An 18,391-nucleotide genomic window follows, 5' to 3' on the forward strand; every position below is an offset into this window, starting at 1 on the left:
ATCTCCCACCTTCTCCACCATCGTGCTCCTTATGACCCACCTCCCATCTCCAATGTCGAGGACCAAGTCCTTGTGAAACTCTGTCCCTAAAAACATTTGTGGCTGCTCTGATCGCCCTTGTAACTACCCAGTTTCAATTTAGTTGTACTTATTTTACTCATTAAACATGTTATGTATTTTTTAAAGGCTTGATTCAACTACATTTTGATAATTCTTTGCCTCTGGGACATAATTACATGTGTATCTGACAATATTACAGTATCTGACATTCACTGGGATTGACACACTGAAGCCTTCAGTCAGACATTGACACGTGAGAGTTCAATTTCCCGCAGACAAGCTGAGCAAAGACACACTGCCTTACTCCACTGAATAAAATATTCATAGGATTTTGTTAGAAAAGATACAGCATTACAGCATAACATCAGTTTCTTTTGTTTAAAGTTGAAGCACAGATCGGACTTTCTATTAGTGGCCCAAGCGGTGAATTAGCCTCAACATTTACACACACTCTGACATCACGCCTCTAATGATGTCACGGCAGATGAAGTCAAATCATCTGTGGCGTGCAAGACACAGCACGCAAACTTCTTTGGGAAGAGAGAAAATGTGAAGAAACATATTGTTAAAAATAGAGTTGGGGGAGGGGAAGTGATTTGATCTGGTGTGACGTGGGTTTCCAGAGACATCAGAACGCATTCTTATGGTAGCATGCTACACACTGACTTCATAGCACAGCCAGACTGTGCAAGCAGAAGCCTGGCATTTATCAAGCATCATGAGTTTCTGAATGAGTGTGATACAATTATCCCGCCACACAGCAATCCAAATAATGTACATAATTAATAAAATGCCAATTCATCAAGTAAGCATTAGCGTGACTAAAGCTTTAGGCAAAGATAGGAATAGAGTCTGTTAATAAATATGTTTCAGCTCAAGTGTCAGTACTTTGTATTGCTTAGCAACCTAGCTTATACACGTACATGTTCAGAACTGACAGACTGTCACTGGATTTGTAGAGAGCTGAACAGTTAACTTCTGTTCCACTAACGCTCAGATGTTTTTGCCATGAAGGGTCTCTTTTATCAATCTTTCTGAAAAGCTGAAAATATGATACTGAGTTAAGCTAAAGAACTGCTGTACTGGCTAATACTTTTGAAGCACACGTCATTTCAAACAATATCAAACTAAGACAGTTGTGTTTTTTGTCAGTCATGCATCTTTGCTATAGACAAGTTGTCAACACACCACTGGAGTTTTAGTTGTTACCTGCTGATAACATATTTGTTGTTTTATCTCAAATCACAATTCGCAATACTTTATTAATCAGTGAAACATGTTTACGTTAGTCGGTTTCTGTTTGGAAGGATGATTTTGTTTTCCTTTTCTCAAACCAATCAGCGGTTAGTGACGTGTCAGTCCAGTATCTGACCTATCAGCTGTATTTTTCAGACTCAGGCCAAGGAAGAAAATGTTTCCATCATTAATCCTGCCTACAAAGCTGTAATTGGTCAGTTGTTTTTCTAACAGAGATGGAAGGCAGATGGAAGAAACCATCTGTAGCAAATTCGCCATCTGACTGATTCTAGAAGAACAGACAATAACAAACAAGGGGATCAGACTTGAGCTCTCAGTAGTAACCTGCACATACATCTCAAACATCACATGGTCAGTGCCTGTTCAGGCCACTGCAGGTCTCACAAAGATTACTTCTGGAGTGTCATTATCTCACTTTGTGGAGTGCCCACCCCTTTTACAAGGCTGAGTCCTTTCTGGAGCGGCCCGGGTTTAAGTCCTGTATGTGGCCCTCTGCTGCATGTCGCCCCCTATCTCTCTCCCTGTTTCCTATCGCTACCCACTGTCCTATGTCTCAAAATAATGTCAGAAATGCCCAAAGATATCTTTAAAAAACAAAGACCTTCTTCAAACCAAAACAAGGACTAAATCTGTCAAAACCAGCTTAGGGCTCATACAGCCCATATCAAAGCCGGCTGTATCAGCTGACAGCTCGGCTGAATACTCATTGGCAAAATCCATACAAGGCTCCTTATTTAAGCTGATTTAGCCTGCCTTCTGTTGCTGCTTCATCTTAAAGCAGCTTGTAACCTGATTTTCATGCACCATTCAGTTTGCAATAACAGTGCCACCTATTGTTCAAATTGCATCAAATTTTGCAAATGGCCTACAGGGGCTCATGATGAATAAATGACCTGAGTTGTATGTTAAAGGGACTTGAGGTTATGGAGATATAAAATGAATGTATGTCTGAGGGGGTCTTTTTTGGAATAAATTCAACAAGATATAACAGCGCCACCTAGTGGCCTGACACCAAATTTCATACAGGTCCTTGGGTCTCCAATGGGAAGTAATGTCCCAAGTTTGGTTTGAATGTGACTAACCACGTGAAGATAGGCAACAATTTCCTGTTCAGAATGCTATGTACAGGAACGTACATGTTTAACTTTTTCTATATATCCAAATGAGGACCACTAACTTTTGTCAGCATCGCCCAGAGATGGTTCGTACCAAGTTTGGTGCCGATCGGACTAGCTGCTTTAGAGGAGTTATTATTTCAAAGGTTTTTCAGTGTCGCAATTTTGCAGATAAATATTATAGCTGGAAATGGACATGGCCTATACCACGAGATTCAGGTGAGTTCCCCGAATGCGTAGATATAAGGTTTTTGATGCGCGACTTCGTATGTGGGAGTTCCAAGGCCAAACGCGTTTATCTTGCTTGTAGCGCCTCCTAGAGGTGGAAGTGTGTGAATTTTTGTGCAGGGGTCTCTACATACCCTGTGAGTTTGGCATCTGTAGCACTTACTGTCTGGGCTACAGTATGACTTTTATGACTGAACAAAAGCTTGGCATAGCCATAACACGACGCAGCCTAACTGAGTGGACTTCAAGTGTTAGACTGGGACTCTGCCTCCTGCTCTCATCTCTGGGTTGTCATGGATTTGGTCCACTAATAAACTTGGCCAGATTTCTAGAAATGAGAGCTGCTCCTTCCTAAGTGGGATGGATGCCGTCTCTCCGGATCAGACCAGGTCTTCCCCAGAAAGTCTGCCAATGATCTACAAAGCCCACATCGTTTGCTGGACACCACCTCGACAACCAGCGGCGGAATGACGACATGCGACTATACATGTCATCACTGGTCAGATTTGGCAGGGGTCCAGAGAAAACTACAGTGTCACATTGTCTTTGTATATGTACACGCTGACTAAACATTTATTTAAAAGGCTTTCATTAGCTCTTAGAGAACTGCTCATTTCAACCAGCTCATTATTCCAAACCTCCATCCTGTTGCTAGAGTGTAGAAATCTGACCACAAAGCTAGACTTTTAGAATTTAAGAGAAATTCTGTAGGAGGTGTCCTCCGCGTGCCAGCAACCTTTGTATCGTATGAGCTCTTTAACACTTTTTGCTCTGTACTCCTTGTGGTTTTAAAATTGTGACATGTTGTAAAATGCCCACATTAGCCATCTCAATGACCGTAGTAGTGAGCAGAGAGAGGAATTTTTCCTTCACGCTGAACCGTGAAAGTGAAGTTGACTTTAATAAGCTCAGTGGGCGCTATGCTCACTACATGTCTGATCACTCACATTACCCCGCAGAGAAAGCTGCGTGTCTAATCATCCTTATGTACGCAAATGTTAATAGGGTTCATGTCTGCCACATCTGTGAGTCCATAAAATCTCTCTGTGGTAAATGCTCTGTATTTGTATATCACATTTCTAGTCTTTGCAACCACACAAAGCACTTTACACTACATCACATTCACACACTGATGGCAGTGGCTAAGGTACCAATTGCACATCAGAACGGATGCATACACTTTCAAACACCGAGCCACTGGGAGCAGTGGCAGGTTCAGTGTCTTGCACAAGGACTCTTTGACATGCATTCCGGTCAGTGGACTAACCCCTGAGCCAGCTGCCCCATTCTCTGGAAGCCTTATCTAATGTCTCAAAACTATCAAAACATGAAAACCCATATCACACCAATAAAGATCCAAGTTCCAATAAAGATTGCAGGTTACACAGGTAAGCAAAGGTAATCTGGCTGGGAATGAGTGGAAAAGGTTGGTCTGAGTATTTCAGAAACTGCTGATCTACTGGTATTGTCACGCACAACCATCTCTAGGGTTTACAGAGAATGGTCTGAGAGAGAAAATATCCAGTGAGCGGCAGTTGTGTGGACGAAAATACCTTGTTGATATCAGAGGTCAGAGGAGAATGGGCAGACTGGTTCAAGATGACAGAAAGGCAACAGTAACTCAAATAATCACTCGTTACAACCAAGGTAGGGAGAACACCATCTCTGAACGCACAACACGTTGAACCTTGAAGCAGATGGGCTACAGCAGCAGAAGACCACACCGGGTGCCACTGCTGTCAGCTGAGAACAGGAAACTGAGGCTATAATTCACACAGGCGCACCAACACTGGACAATAGAAGTTGCCTGGTCTGATGAGTCTCAATTTCAGCTGAGACATTCAGATGATAGGGTCAGAATTTGGTGTAAAACAACATGAAAGCATGGATCCATCCTGCCTTGTATCAGTGGTTCAGGCTGCTGGTGGTGGTGGAGTAATGGTGTGGGGGATATTTTCTTGATAATGCACCATGTCACAAAGCTCAAACATCTCAAACTGGATTCTTGAACATGACAATGAGTTCCCTGTACCCCAATGGCTCCCACAGTCACCAGACAGTGATATTTTCACTTAGGGGTGTCCTCACTTTTCTTGCCAGCAGTTTAGACATTAGTTGGTGTGTGATGTGTTATTTTGAGGGGGTTAGGGTTAGGACTGCTCAAATGTACTCTCTGCTGCCATCTTATGACTACAGTAGCATATCACAGAGTTGCTTTTCCTGCCTGTGACTGCTTGATGTCTTTTTCACCTCTCAGTGAACTGGAATACTATGTGGAACGTTTGCAAAGAAGCTCCACCTCTACTCCCGGACAGCTGTCAATCACTCTGAGAGACGTGGAGGAGGGAGCAATCAACCTGCGAAGGGTTGGGGAAGCTCTGGCCATCCTTAAAGGTCAGTGGATTTTGGGTTGTATCAAGACAGGACTGCATTGAGGCTGCAGTTATGTATATACATTGGTCCACGTTGACTGCAGTTCTGGGCTGTTTACCATAATATACCATAAAAGCAATCGAAACATGTAAATTGTTCAGCATTTCTTTAGAATGATTCATGTACTTTCTGTAATAGATCAGTATTAACTTTTTTGAAGCCCAGTCCTTATCAGATTCACACCATACCGTGGCCACTCAGTTGATCTGCACAGTGTGGGCATTAAAGTCGTGCAGAAAGGAAGATTTAAATGTGCTGTGTGAGTTAACACAACATACAAAGCCTTCTGAGCTTTAGTATGCCAACTCACTAAACTAAGACGGTAAACTTGTTATGTTGTACTTATATTCCATACACACAGGGAAAAGACTCAAAACCGGGATATGTGTGAGAACACATTGTTGTTGTTAATTTAGTCCCTGGACTGTCCGGTCGGCAGCACTGTGCTGCTGAGTACATCAGCAATATCACATTGTGCAATCTCGCAATGTTGCAGAAAGTATGCAGTATTCTGTTTATTTTGTGGAGACAGCCGACTTGAAACCGCTATATGATGATCCTGTTTCACTGGCCAGATGCTGTGTAACATGCAAGTGTGAGCACATGGGTCCACTATGGGCCCCATTCTTTGTTTTAATCTAAAGACCCCCCAAAGCTAACTCTCTTTTAGCTTCCACCTCCTGCTCCTTTGTGTTTCATCAAATACAACACTGCTGACAGCTTTCATGAGGCCTTCGCCACTGCATCTACACATAGCAATAACAAAAAAGCAAATATGTTTTGATTTACTTAATACCTTTAAAAAATGCATAGAAAGTTGAACTTGATTCTATAGCACCTGCAAACACCCACTGAGTCAAACCAGCTGTGAGCAGTTTTTTCCTTCTTCTGGCAATAGGTAAAATTTAACTGAATTATGCAACAGGTGCAGCAGCCTCTTACATAATGTCAGTGAACTAATTAATCTAGTTTAAGATTGTATTGCACCATTAGCTCAGGTACAACACCAGTTGTGGGTGCTGTATGTGTATTGTAGTGCCTGTAATTAGAATTTTAGTTTAACTGCTCTTGTATATATACTTATTTTTATTTTATTATACTTATTCTTACTATTATTATTGTTACTATTATTAATTTAAGTTTCTCTATTGTCTTTACTCATTTCTGTCATCTTGTCTTATCTCACGTTAATCAATTTATCCCTGAGTTCCATCTCATCCCATCACCAACAGTATCGTTGAAATGAAATTTAATTATTTCCCATCATTGTTTTTAATGATTAATGAATCCTAAAAAAAATACAGCTGGGGAAATCAGATGTCTGTCCAAGGAGTTTCCTCTGCCCTCGGGGCTGACTGGACTTTAGACTGATTAAACAACTGGCTTGATGTCACTGGTTGTTTTCAGTTGAATTATATAGGATTCAGACTATTTATCACAATCAGAGTAGGATCAACTTCATTGGTCAAGTATTGTATATTGACACACATCAAGGAATGTGAGCCTTGTTCTCAGTAGCAGTGTACTTCAGAATCAGCTTTATTATAATAATAATAATAATAATTATCTTTATTTGTAGAGCAAAGTGCTTTAACAAGTGTAAAGACAATAATACCCAAAAGACAATAATACAAAAACAATACAAGATAAAAGCAACAAAACATTGAAAAGACTAAAATACATGTTTAAGATAGAGTAAAATAAGAGTGATAAAATAAAGTCAAATAAGATCGGGAAAGGCTCTCCTATAAAAGTATGTTTTAAGAAGGGACTTCAAAGAGTTCATTGACTCAGCTGACCTGATTTCCTCGGGCAGGCTGTTCCAGAGCCTCGGGGCCCTGACAGCAAACGCTCTGTCCCCTTTAGTTTTCAGTCGAGACTCTGGAACAGACAACAGAGCTCTGCCCGAGGATCTCGAGGTACGTGCTGGTGTGTATGGGACTAAAAGTTCAGAAATATAACAAGGCGAGAGGCCATGAAGAGCTTTAAAAGTGATCAATAGAATTTTAAAGTCAATTCTAAAACACACTGAGAGCCAGTGTAATGAAGCTAAAATAGGAGTAATGTGGTCATATTTCTTTGTTCTGGTTAAAAGCTTGGCAGCTGAGTTCTGGACAGTCTGGAGTCGATCAGTAGATTTTTGGGTTAAACAGGTGAAAAGGCTGTTGCAATAATCCAGGCCTGATGAGATGAAGGCGTGTAAAATGGTCTCAGTGTCCTTAAAAGTTAACATAGATGGAATTTTTTGCTATATTTCTAAGTTGATAAAAACATGATTGAACAAGTTTTGTGGTGTGCTGCTCGAAATTTAAATTACTATCAAACCAAACACCAAGGTTCTTTGCCACAGGCTTAATGTGATTTACTAGGGAACCAGCAGATGGCAGTATTTGTTTTGCCATCTGCTGGGACCCAATGACCAGGATTTCTGTTTTGTCTGAGTTCAGCTGGAGGAAATTATTTGACATCCACAAAGGCAGTTGTTAAGTGAACTCAGCATTCCAGGGTCTGTGGATCTGACGGGCAAGTATATTTGTGTGTCATCAGCATAAATATGAAAAGAAATGCCATGTTTATGGATAATATGTCCAAGGGGAAGCAGATACAAGGAAAACAAAATGGGTCCTAAGACCGACCCCTGAGGCACACCATATTTAACTGGACAGAACAAAGAGAGGCAGTACCAGAGATCCCCACCACTATTGCCAGGTATTTGTACACATACGAGGAATTTAACTCTTGATTGTACATTGCTCTCAATGTGCTTACTCACAAAAATACAAAATCACAATAATAAAAATAAATTAAAATCAGACACAGACTTCAGTGTAGACAACACAAATATACACACTATGAACAAAAACAATATAGACATATTGACAAATAGTGAGCAGAGTGCAAAGGATGCAGGAGTATGTCGGAGGTGGATGTGATATACAGGTACATATATATGCATACATGTACACATGTACACAGTACAATGAAGCATAATGCAAAAGTATTTTGTGCAGCAGAAATGACGTGAGGTAGGTGGATTTGATATACAGTATCTACAATATGACAATAAAACAGTATGAACAGCTCTGAAAAAGAAAATGGTGAATAAATAATAAGTGTTAGCCAGTAAACAGGTGGCTGATTAGAGACAGAGTTACTGGGTTATTGCACAGGAATTGTTCCTTACACTGTGAGTCAGAAATCAGCTGTTCATCAGAGTGATGGCTTGTGGGAAGAAACTGCTTCTGTGTCTGTTGGTTTTGGCGTACAGTGCTCTGTAGCGCCTACCAGAGGGGAGGAGCTGGAACAGGTTGTGTCCAGGGGTGAGATGGATCTGCAGTGATGTTTCCTGCCCGTTTCTTGACTCTGGAAATGTACAAGTCCTGAATGGAGGGCAGGTTGGCACCGATGATCTTTTCTGCAGTCCTGACTGTCCGTTGTAGTCTGTTCCTGTCCTTTTTGGTGGCAGATCCAAACCAGACAGTGATGGAGGTGAAGAGGACAGACTGGATGATGGCTGTGTAAAACTGGATCAGCAGCTCCTTAGGCAGGTTGAGCTTCCTGAGCTGGCGCAGGAAGTATATCCTCTGCTGGGCCTTCTTGATGAAGGTGGTGGTGTTGGGCTCCCACTTCAGGTCCTGGGAAATAGTGGATCCCAGAAACCTGAAGGATTCCACAGCAGACACAGGGCTATTGAGTATGGGGTGATGGGGGGCAGAGTGGGGGGGCTCCTCCTGAAGTCCATGGTCATCTCCACAGTTTTGAGTGTGTTAAGCTCCAGGTTGTTCTGACCGCACCAAGAGCCAGCTGATCAACCTCCCATCTGTAGGCCGATTCATCACCGTCCCGGATGAGGCCAATGACCATAGTGTCGTCAGCAAACTTCAGGAGTTTGACAGATGGGTCTCCTGAGGTCGTTGGTGTAGAGGGAGGAGAGCAGTGGGGAGAGCACACTCCCCTGGGGGGTACCAGTGCTAATAGTCCGGGTGTTGGACGTGATGTTCCCCAGCCTCATCCGCTGACTCCTGTCAGTCAGGAAGTTTGTGATCCACTGACAGGTGGAGGCTGGCACAGTGAGCTGGGTGAGTTTGGTGCTGAGGATGTCCGGGATGGTGGTGTTGAACGCCGAGCTGAAGTCCACGAACAGGATCCTTGCATATGTCCCTGGAGAGTCGAGGTGTTGCAGGATGTAATGCAGACCCAAGTTGATAGCATCATCCACTGACCTGTTAGCCCTGTAGGCAAACTGCAGGGGTCCAGCAAGGGGCCTGTAATGTCCTTCAGGTGGACCAACACCAGTCTTTCAAAGGACTTCATGACTACAGATGTCAGGGCGACAGGCCTGTAGTCATTTAGTCCAGAGATGGAGGGTTTTTTGGGAACCGGGATGACTGTGGAGCGTTTGAAGCAGGAGGAAACTTCACACAGCTCCAGTGATTTGTTGAAGATTTGAGTGAAGATGGGGGCCAGAACCCTGAAAAGAATCCCTTATGCTAGCTAATCCTGAGACTAACAAACCCTGCACCGTGTCACACACATTTCTCTCAAGATAGCACTGCTTTACAAACACCAAAGTGTCAGAGTCAGAGTAAACCAAATGGTCATTCAAAGAAAAAATGCTTATGTGGACCATTGGGAGGAAGATACAAAAAACAACAAAAACTAGATTGTTATTTGGCCCCAAACAGAGATTATGAAATGGCTGGATCTCTTCTGTCAAGAGATATCAAGCAGAGAAAGCATCTTACCAAGTACAGACTCAGTGACCACACCATTGCAATTTAAAAAAAAGTGGGGGAGGGGGGGACATAAAAAGTCCTTGTTTCCACAATTTGAGATTATGTTATTTGATCAATTCAGATGAGTGTCTGTCTGTTCTCTAGACTGTATAACTGTATGTAGGACAATATCAATATTGGATCAAAGTCTGCAACAATCACAATCAGGGAGAGCATACATTGATCTGGACATTATTTGGATCCTTAGCCTGTCCAGGGTTGCAAGCCCCCTAGGATTCACTGTAAAATATTTACATATGGTGATACGTAGAATTACAAAGTTTACACAGAGTAAAGGTCATTTTTCATTTTTTCATACCACTACCAGGTGAGTTTCCAGAGCTGCAGGTCAAGATGCGCTCAGTGCTGAGGCTGGAAGTGGAAGCGGTGCGTTTCCTAAAGGAGGAGCCTCATAAGATGGACTCCATGTTAAAGAGGGTTAGAGCCCTGACTGAGACCCTCAGTTCGCTCCACAGGTACTCATCAACTTCACCAAGAAGTAAAACAGTTATGTTTAGCCTGACGATAATCCTGATGTATGTATGGCCGACTTTGTCATCAACAGGTGCGTGTCAGAGTCAACCCCCCAAGCAAGATCAGCCCAGGTGGAGCCTTTAAAGGTCCTGGAAGCAGAGCAGGGACCCCTGAAGGCCAAGAGCCCCCAGAGCTCCCCCAAACCACAGCCTCGATCCTCGGTCAGACCCCCTTTGCCCCTGGCCCCTCTCTCTGGGAGTCAGGCTGACGTTTGCCTGGGGGGCTCAGCCTCCCCCATCATGACCCGCCCAATGAAGAGTGCAGCAGCCACAGTAAACCACCCTTCCCACCACCACCCAAGCCCCCCACTCACCCCCACCCACGGACGAGACTCACCCACTGTGGCCAAGGTACTGCACTGATGATGAGCACTTGCTGAAAGATTAGAACATGACAAAATGTGAGCGGGTGTTTTTGTCGGGAAAGGGTGTGTAATGTAGAATGTGAGAACTGGTGTTGTGTTGTTAAGGTGAGTCCTCGCAGCAGAGAGGGCAGCCCGGCCCTGCAGAAGAGGCCAGGCCCTCTGCAGTCTGATGGAACCACGAAGCCTGCACCTGCACCAACACAGGAGAGCGCCATAAAACACACAGAGACACACACTGAGGTCAGTGTTCAATATATAATCACTCTCTATTACTCTGTTTTATATGGGGATAAAATGATTGAACATGATTATTGAAAATGGACAGATTGCCTGCATCTTACACCCTGCTGTTTTGTGCTGTACTGTCTCAGGGGCATCCTTGCAGGTTGGACATATCAACTTCAAACCTGTCCCAGAAAACTCATAACGCATTGATGAAGCCATATTGTGAAACTCGTGACTTTGCAGTTGACAGTGTGGTGGTGGCGTGGCGGCAAAGTTAAACTCTTTGCTATAACACAGGAAGTTCTGGTAACTTCACTTTACATGCTCAGATCTGTACCAAATTTTACACGTTTGAAAAGAGTCCCGCCCTGAAGACATGTACAAGACAACATTCACCTATAGTCATAGTGCCACCTGCTGGCAACAGGAAGTGATATTCAACGAAGCAGCCCCCGCAGCATGTTTTACCTACATGTATGAAATTTTTGTGGCACATGTATCATGTCCAGTTGTACAAAAAAGCCTCTTGGAGCGATGCCCTAAACCCAACAGGAAGTTGGCCATTTTGAATTTGATGGTTATTTTGGGATTTTTTACACACACTATACTTTTATGAACTCCTCCTAGAGAATTAGTCCGACCGACTTCAGATTTTCCTTGTCTACTCTAAAGCCTTTAAAAGTTGTACAAACAGTGAGTTTTCGTGAAACTGCGTGCCCGTGGCGTGGTGTCCAAAATCAATAATTCGCCATGAAAGACGAAGTTGTTTCAACTTCAGTGTACATGCTCACATCTGCACCAAACTTTACGCACTTGATAACAGTCCTTCACGAACACATCTACATGTTCATTTATAGTCGTAGTACGAAGTGCTATGTAGCGCCATAAAGGGGACACAGGAAGTGATGATTAACACGTTTGTTCAGAGTCCGAAGCCTGTGGTAAATTCATAGTCGCACTGTCAGAGCTCCAGAATCTGCAACGCGGTCGCCTCACTGACGCGCTACATGTGCGAGGGTTGATTTTGTTTATCTACTTCTCCGGCTCTGCACCTTGGTAGATCAGTCTTTAGCTACTGTAGCTAGCCAGTCCCCGGTAGTCGGTGCGGAACGGCCTGAGTTAGCCTCTGGTAGCCATCCCCCGGGATTTCCTGAGCAGCCAGGAAGGGGGGGCTGGGTGACTGTCCGAAGGAGGAATAGTCGTAAGCATTCAAAGTCCACGGGGCACCATCAACCTGTTCACGTTTCTAACAGATTTTCCCCACTCAGCGACACACCCGCTGAGAAACCAACTCTGATCATTGGCAGCTCCATTTTGAGAAACGTGAAGTTAGCGAAGCCAGTGCCCATAGTTAAGTGCATCCCTGGGGCCAGAGCGGGCGACATTGAGTCTTATTTGAAACTGCTGGCTAAGGATAAACGTAAATACAGTAAGATTGTTATTCACATCGGCGGTAATGACTCCCAGTTACGCCAATCGGAGGTCACTAAGATTAATGTTGAGTCGGTGTGTACATATGCAAAAACAATGTCGGACACCGTAGTTTTCTCTGAACCCCTGCCAAATCTGACCAGTGATGACATGAATAGCCGCATGTCGTCATTCCGCCGCTGGTTGTCGAGGTGGTGTCCAGCAAACGATGTGGGCTTTGTTGATCATTGGCAGACTTTCTGGGGAAGACCTGGTCTGATTCGGAGAGACGGCATCCATCCCACTTGGGAAGGAGCAGCTCTCATTTCTAGAAATCTGGCCAAGTTTATTAGTGGACCAAATCCATGACAAGCCAGAGTTGAGACCAGGAGGCAGAGTCGCAGTCTAACACACTTCTCTGCTCCTCCATTTCTGGAGTTACTTAGTGAAAATCCTATAGTGACGGTGTCTGTCCCCCGACCATTGAATTATTGAATTGAATTATTTTATTATTATAAGGTAAACAGAAGAGGAGCTGTGCATAAAAACCTCAACCTAATATCAGATTATGATATTGATTTATTTTGTCTTACTGAAACCTGGCTGGGTGATGGAGAATATGTTAGCCTAAATGAATCCACCCCTCCCAGTCATATTAATACTCACATTCCTCGAGGCACAGGCCAAGGAGGTGGAGTTGCAGCTATCTTCGACTCTAGCCTACTAATCAGCTCTAAACCTAAACTAAACTATAACTCATTTGAAAGCCTTGTTCTTGGTCTTTCGCACCCAAATTGGAAATCACTGCAACCAATTCTCTTCGTTATAGTGTACAGAGCACCTGGCCCATACTCTGAATTCTTATCTGAATTTGCAGAGTTTTTGTCAACTTTAGTCCTTAAAACGGACAAAGTTATTATTGTAGGGGATTTTAATATTCATGTGGACGTTGAGAGTGTTCATGAACCGACTCACTGTTTTAACCACACCCTCGACCTTGTTTTGGTGTATGGTATTGAAATTGAACATTTAGTGGTGTTCCCACAGAATCCCTCTTTATCCGACCACTGTTTGATAACTTTTGAGTTTATATTGCTGAACTACACACCATTGGGCAAAAATTTCTTTACAAGATGTCTGTCTGATAGTGCTGTAGCTAAATTTAAGGATGCGATTCCATCAGCTCTAAATTCATTATCAAGTCACAAAGTAACGGAGGATTCCTATGCTAGTTTCAGTCCCTCCCAAATCGATCATCTTGTTGATAGTGCTGCAGGCTCGCTGCGAATGACACTCGACTCTGTAGCCCCTCTAAAAAAGAAAATACTAAAACAAAGACGGTTAGCTCCATGGTATAATACTGAAACTCGCAAATTAAAGCAAATATCGCGGAAACTTGAGAGGAATTGGCGTTCCACCAAACTGGAAAATTCTCGTTTAATTTGGCAAGATAGTCTTAAAACTTATAGGAAGGCCCTCCGTAATGCCAGAGCAGCGTACTACTCGTCATTAATAGAGGAAAATAGGAACAATCCTAGGTTTCTTCTCAGCACTGTAGCCAGGCTGACAGAGAGTCACAGCTCTATTGAGCCAAGTATTCCCATAGCTCTCAGTAGTTACGACTTAATGAGCTTCTTTAATGATAAAATTCTAGCTATTAGAGACAAAATTCACCAAGACCTGCCCTCAACTGGCACCAACTTATCTCTTAACTCAGGAACCTTAGAAACAGCTGTAGAACCAGATATATGTTTAGACTGTTTTGCTTCCCTCAATCTTTACCAACTAACTTCAATAATTTCTTCATCTAAACCATCAACCTGCCTCTTTGACCCCATCCCGACTAGGTTGCTTAAAGATGTTTTACCCTTAGTCAGCACCTCTATACTAGATATGATCAATCTATCTTTATCAACAGGCTATGTACCACAGTACTTTAAAGTAGCTGTAATTAAACCTCTTCTGAAAAGCCCAAACTTGATCCGGATGTTTTAGCCAACTATAGACCTATATCTAACCTTCCATTTCTCTCTAAGGTTCTGGAGAAAGCAGTTGCTAAACAGCTGTGTGACTTTCTACAGAGCAATAGTTTATTTGAGGATTTTCAGTCAGGATTTAGAGCTCATCATAGCACAGAGACAGCACTGGTGAAAATTACTAACGACCTCCTTATTGCATCAGACAAAGGACTTGTCTCTGTACTGGTTTTATTAAATCTTAGTGCTGCATTTGATACCATTGACCATCAGATCCTATTGCAGAGACTGGAACATTTCATTGGCATTAAAGGAACCGCTCTAAGCTGGTTTAAGTCCTATTTATCAGATCGATTTCAGTTTGTACATGTTAACGATGAGTCCTCCATGCATGCCAAAGTTAGTCATGGAGTTCCTCAAGGATCTGTCCTCGGACCAATCCTCTTCACTTTATATATGCTTCCTTTAGGCAATATTATCAGGAAACATTCCATAAACTTTCATTGTTATGCAGATGATACTCCGTTATATCTATCGATCAAGCCAGATGAAACTCATCAGTTAGCTAAACTTCAAATGTGCCTTCAGGATGTTAAAACCTGGATGACCTGTAATTTTCTAATGTTAAACTCAGATAAAACTGAAGTTATTGTTCTGGGGCCTAAGCACCTCCGTGACGCATTATCTAAAGATATAGTTTCCCTTGATGGCATCGCCCTGGCCTCCAGCACCACTGTGAGGAATCTTGGAGTTATCTTTGATCAGGACATGTCGTTTAAGTCTCACATTAAGCAAATTTCAAGGACCGCCTTTTTTCATTCCTACGTAATATTGCGAAAATCAGGAACATCCTGTCTAAAAATGATGCAGAAAAACTAGTCCATGCATTTGTTACTTCTAGGCTGGATTACTGCAATTCCTTATTATCCGGCTGCTCGAAAAAGTCCGTTAAGACTCTTCAGCTGATCCAGAATGCTGCAGCACGTGTTCTGACAGGAACCAGGAAAAGAGATCATATTTCTCCTGTCTTAGCTTCTTTGCATTGGCTTCCAGTAAAATCCAGAATAGAATTTAAAATCATTCATTTTACCTACAAAGCTCTCAATGGTCAGGCACCATCTTATCTTAAAGAGCTCATAGTACCTTACTATCCCACAAGAGCACTGCGCTCCCTGAATGCAGTTACTTGTGGTTCCTAGAGTCTCCAAAAGTAGACTAGGATGTAAATGCTCCGTACTTGTATAGCGCCTTTCTAGTCTTTTCGACCACTCAAAGCGCTTTTTACACTACATCTGCATTCACCAGTCACACACTGCTCAAACGGAAACTAACATTCACACTCATTCATACACTGGCGGAATAGTCGCCAGGGGTTCAGTTTCTTGCCCAAGGACACTTCCACACGCAACTAGGGGGAGCCAGGGATTGAACCGCCAACCTTCCAATTAACGACCAACCCGCTCTACCTCCTGAGCCACAGCCGCCCCAGAGCCAGAGCGTTCAGCTATCAAGCTCCTATCCTGTGGAACCAGGTTCCAGTTTGGGTTCAGGAGGCAGACACCATCTCCACATTTAAGAGTAGGCTTAAGACTTTCCTCTTTGATAAAGCTTATAGTTAGGGCTGGCTCAGGTGAGTCCTGAACCATCCCTTAGTTATGCTGCTATAGGCCTAGACTGCCGGGGGATTTCCTATGATGCACTGAGCTCCTCTCTCCTCTACTTTCTCTCCCTCTGTATGCAACCTCATCCCATTAATGCATGTTACTAACACAACTTCTCCCCTTTCCGGTAGTCTTGTGCTTTCTCGTCCCTCTCCTCTCTCCTACTATCACTTCCTGCAGGTGTTTCTGGCTCTGGAGCTGTGGAGTCTCTTCGCCTAGTGCTTGCTCTTGGTGGGAACTGTTGGGCTTCTGTAAATAGCATCATAGAGTATGGTCTAGACCTGCTCTTTTATGAAAAGCGCTGTGAGATAACTGTTGTTGTGATTTGGCGCTATATAAATAAAATGGATTTGAATTTAATTGAATTCTCCATCGCAGCATAGTCTGCCGAGGCCTCCCTCCACTGCTTGTTTGGGTGGGTGATATGCAGGCTGATCAACCCCCGCCCCCCCCTCCTGTGACTGGATGTGTATTCAGAGCCAGTGAGCAACAGACAAAATAATAATAATAATAATGAAAACTGTGTTAACCTGCACTAAAATAGTTGTCAGCATTATTTAATTAATGCATTAACGCGAGAACTTGTTAACCCTTGTAACATTTTTTACATTACGTAACAGTAATGGGATCATGAAGAGCTTGTTTGAATCTATTTGTAGATTGTGTTTTGTGTTTACAAGTTGTAATATCCATTTGTAACTTATAGTCTGTCCATTTTCAATAATTCTGGCATCATTTTATCCCCATAATTGGTCTGTTTTGGCAATTAAAGGCAATAGTCAGTCTTCATCAGTTTTTATTCTTTTTCTAGATGTCTCTAGGCACCATTTCTCATGTGTATGTGAAACATGTTGACATGCCTGTCCATATAATGATGCCTTCATCAATTTTGGATACTTCTCAACAAATGTTGTGTCGTGCTGGATCTGGACAAGTATTCACTTGTTTTTGTTTCAACACTTTTTTATTGCTTTTGACCGTTTGTATGTTTATACACATGTACTTATGCAAGTACACTATACAATAACAAATACATTGCTAAGTAACTAACAAATGTTTATCCTATAGTCATCAGTGTCCTTCTTCAGTTGTCCATAGTCAAGGCAAGGTTTGCTTGGCCTGCATCCTACTCCCAATATAACAGCCCATCAATCATCCTCAATTTCACTCCCCCGATTCAGCAGATTTGTGTGTTCATGATAGTTTATAAGAGGCCCCCACACTAAAAGCTCTTGTTTTCCTTTTAAAGAATAAAAGGATACACATATACACAGTCCCTTTAACCATTCACCAATACTTTGTCTGTGTACATTTTCCCATGACATTGCTATCATCTGTTTTGCTTGTAACAGAAATAGATCTTTCTTCTGTAACCTATGTTCCCCTTCGAGGGAACTCGAACTGCGTCGGTGACGACACTATGGGATCGCCTCTGGGCGTGGCAGGGCTGAACTATGAATGAAACTACTCCAATCCTATTGGTGTTACTAGAACGGTAGCGTGTGACAGCGTAACCGGAGGGTTATATAAGCACGCAGGTACACAGGACACATTAGCCTTTTTTTATTCAGCAGGCACTCTGAGTATGTTTGGAAGCTCCACTATCGAGAAAGTTGTTGTCTTACCTGGAAATCCTGACGAAGCAGTAGAGACCATGTCTGGTGATCAGTTCCAACAATGTGTTTTTCCATGCCCACGCTACATCGCGGCTGGGGAGACTCATGAGATGTGTGTTCCTGTCTGGGGATGTTGCACGCCCAGGCAGCTCTCGAGGGGGCTGCCTGCGGCCATGGCGAGGCCCGGTCCCTGAGGGTGCTGAGGTCTCGTGCAGCTCAGCTTGGAACGATGCCTCGGGTGGAGGAAGCACTCGCGAGCTATCTTTCTCCCACCCTCGCTTCATTCCTTCAGACGCCGGCGCTCCCCACCAAACCGTGGTGGACGACATGCGCTTTGGTGGGCAAGGCCTACATGGCAGCAGGTCGAGCTGGTGCAAGCCTGCACACCATGGCCAGCTTGCAGGCGTACCAGGCCGATCTTCTCAAAGACTGACCTAGGGGGAGGTCCCTCTGAGGAGGACCTAACTGAGCTCCGTAGAGCTACTGACTTAACACTCCGTGTTACCAAGGAGACGGCCCGTTCCAGTGGCTACGGAACGCCATCTGTGGCTCAACCTCTCGGGCATCCAGGGGAAGGAGAAGGCTTCTCTCCTGGATGTGCCCCTCTTTCCTACTGGCCTGTTTGGTGAGGCAGTGGATGCTGTCGTCAGCAGGTTTCAGCACGCCAAAGGCAGGGAGAGGCGTTTGAACAATATCTCCCCCGCTGGTCTGGGTCCAGGACGGCGACGGCTGAAGAG

At 43.5% G+C, this 18,391-nt stretch overlaps 1 protein-coding gene across 1 annotated transcript in view; it reads left to right on the plus strand.

The window, feature by feature from the left end:
• LOC119902937 (sickle tail protein-like) overlaps positions 1 to 18,391 on the plus strand; it is a 128,306-nt gene that overhangs the window by 80,016 nt on the left and 29,899 nt on the right. Inside the window, exons 15-18 of the mRNA XM_038719342.1 lie at positions 4,918 to 5,054; positions 10,197 to 10,344; positions 10,434 to 10,752; positions 10,872 to 11,006. Of these exons, the coding sequence (XP_038575270.1) occupies positions 4,918 to 5,054; positions 10,197 to 10,344; positions 10,434 to 10,752; positions 10,872 to 11,006 (739 nt within the window). The remainder of the gene's footprint in view (positions 1 to 4,917; positions 5,055 to 10,196; positions 10,345 to 10,433; positions 10,753 to 10,871; positions 11,007 to 18,391) is intronic.

This window comes from Micropterus salmoides, unplaced genomic scaffold (genome assembly GCF_014851395.1).
Source record: "Micropterus salmoides isolate LMB-PRFRI ecotype aquatic unplaced genomic scaffold, ASM1485139v1 Ms_hic_scaffold_14, whole genome shotgun sequence".
NCBI classification, from domain to species: Eukaryota; Metazoa; Chordata; class Actinopteri; order Centrarchiformes; family Centrarchidae; genus Micropterus; species Micropterus salmoides.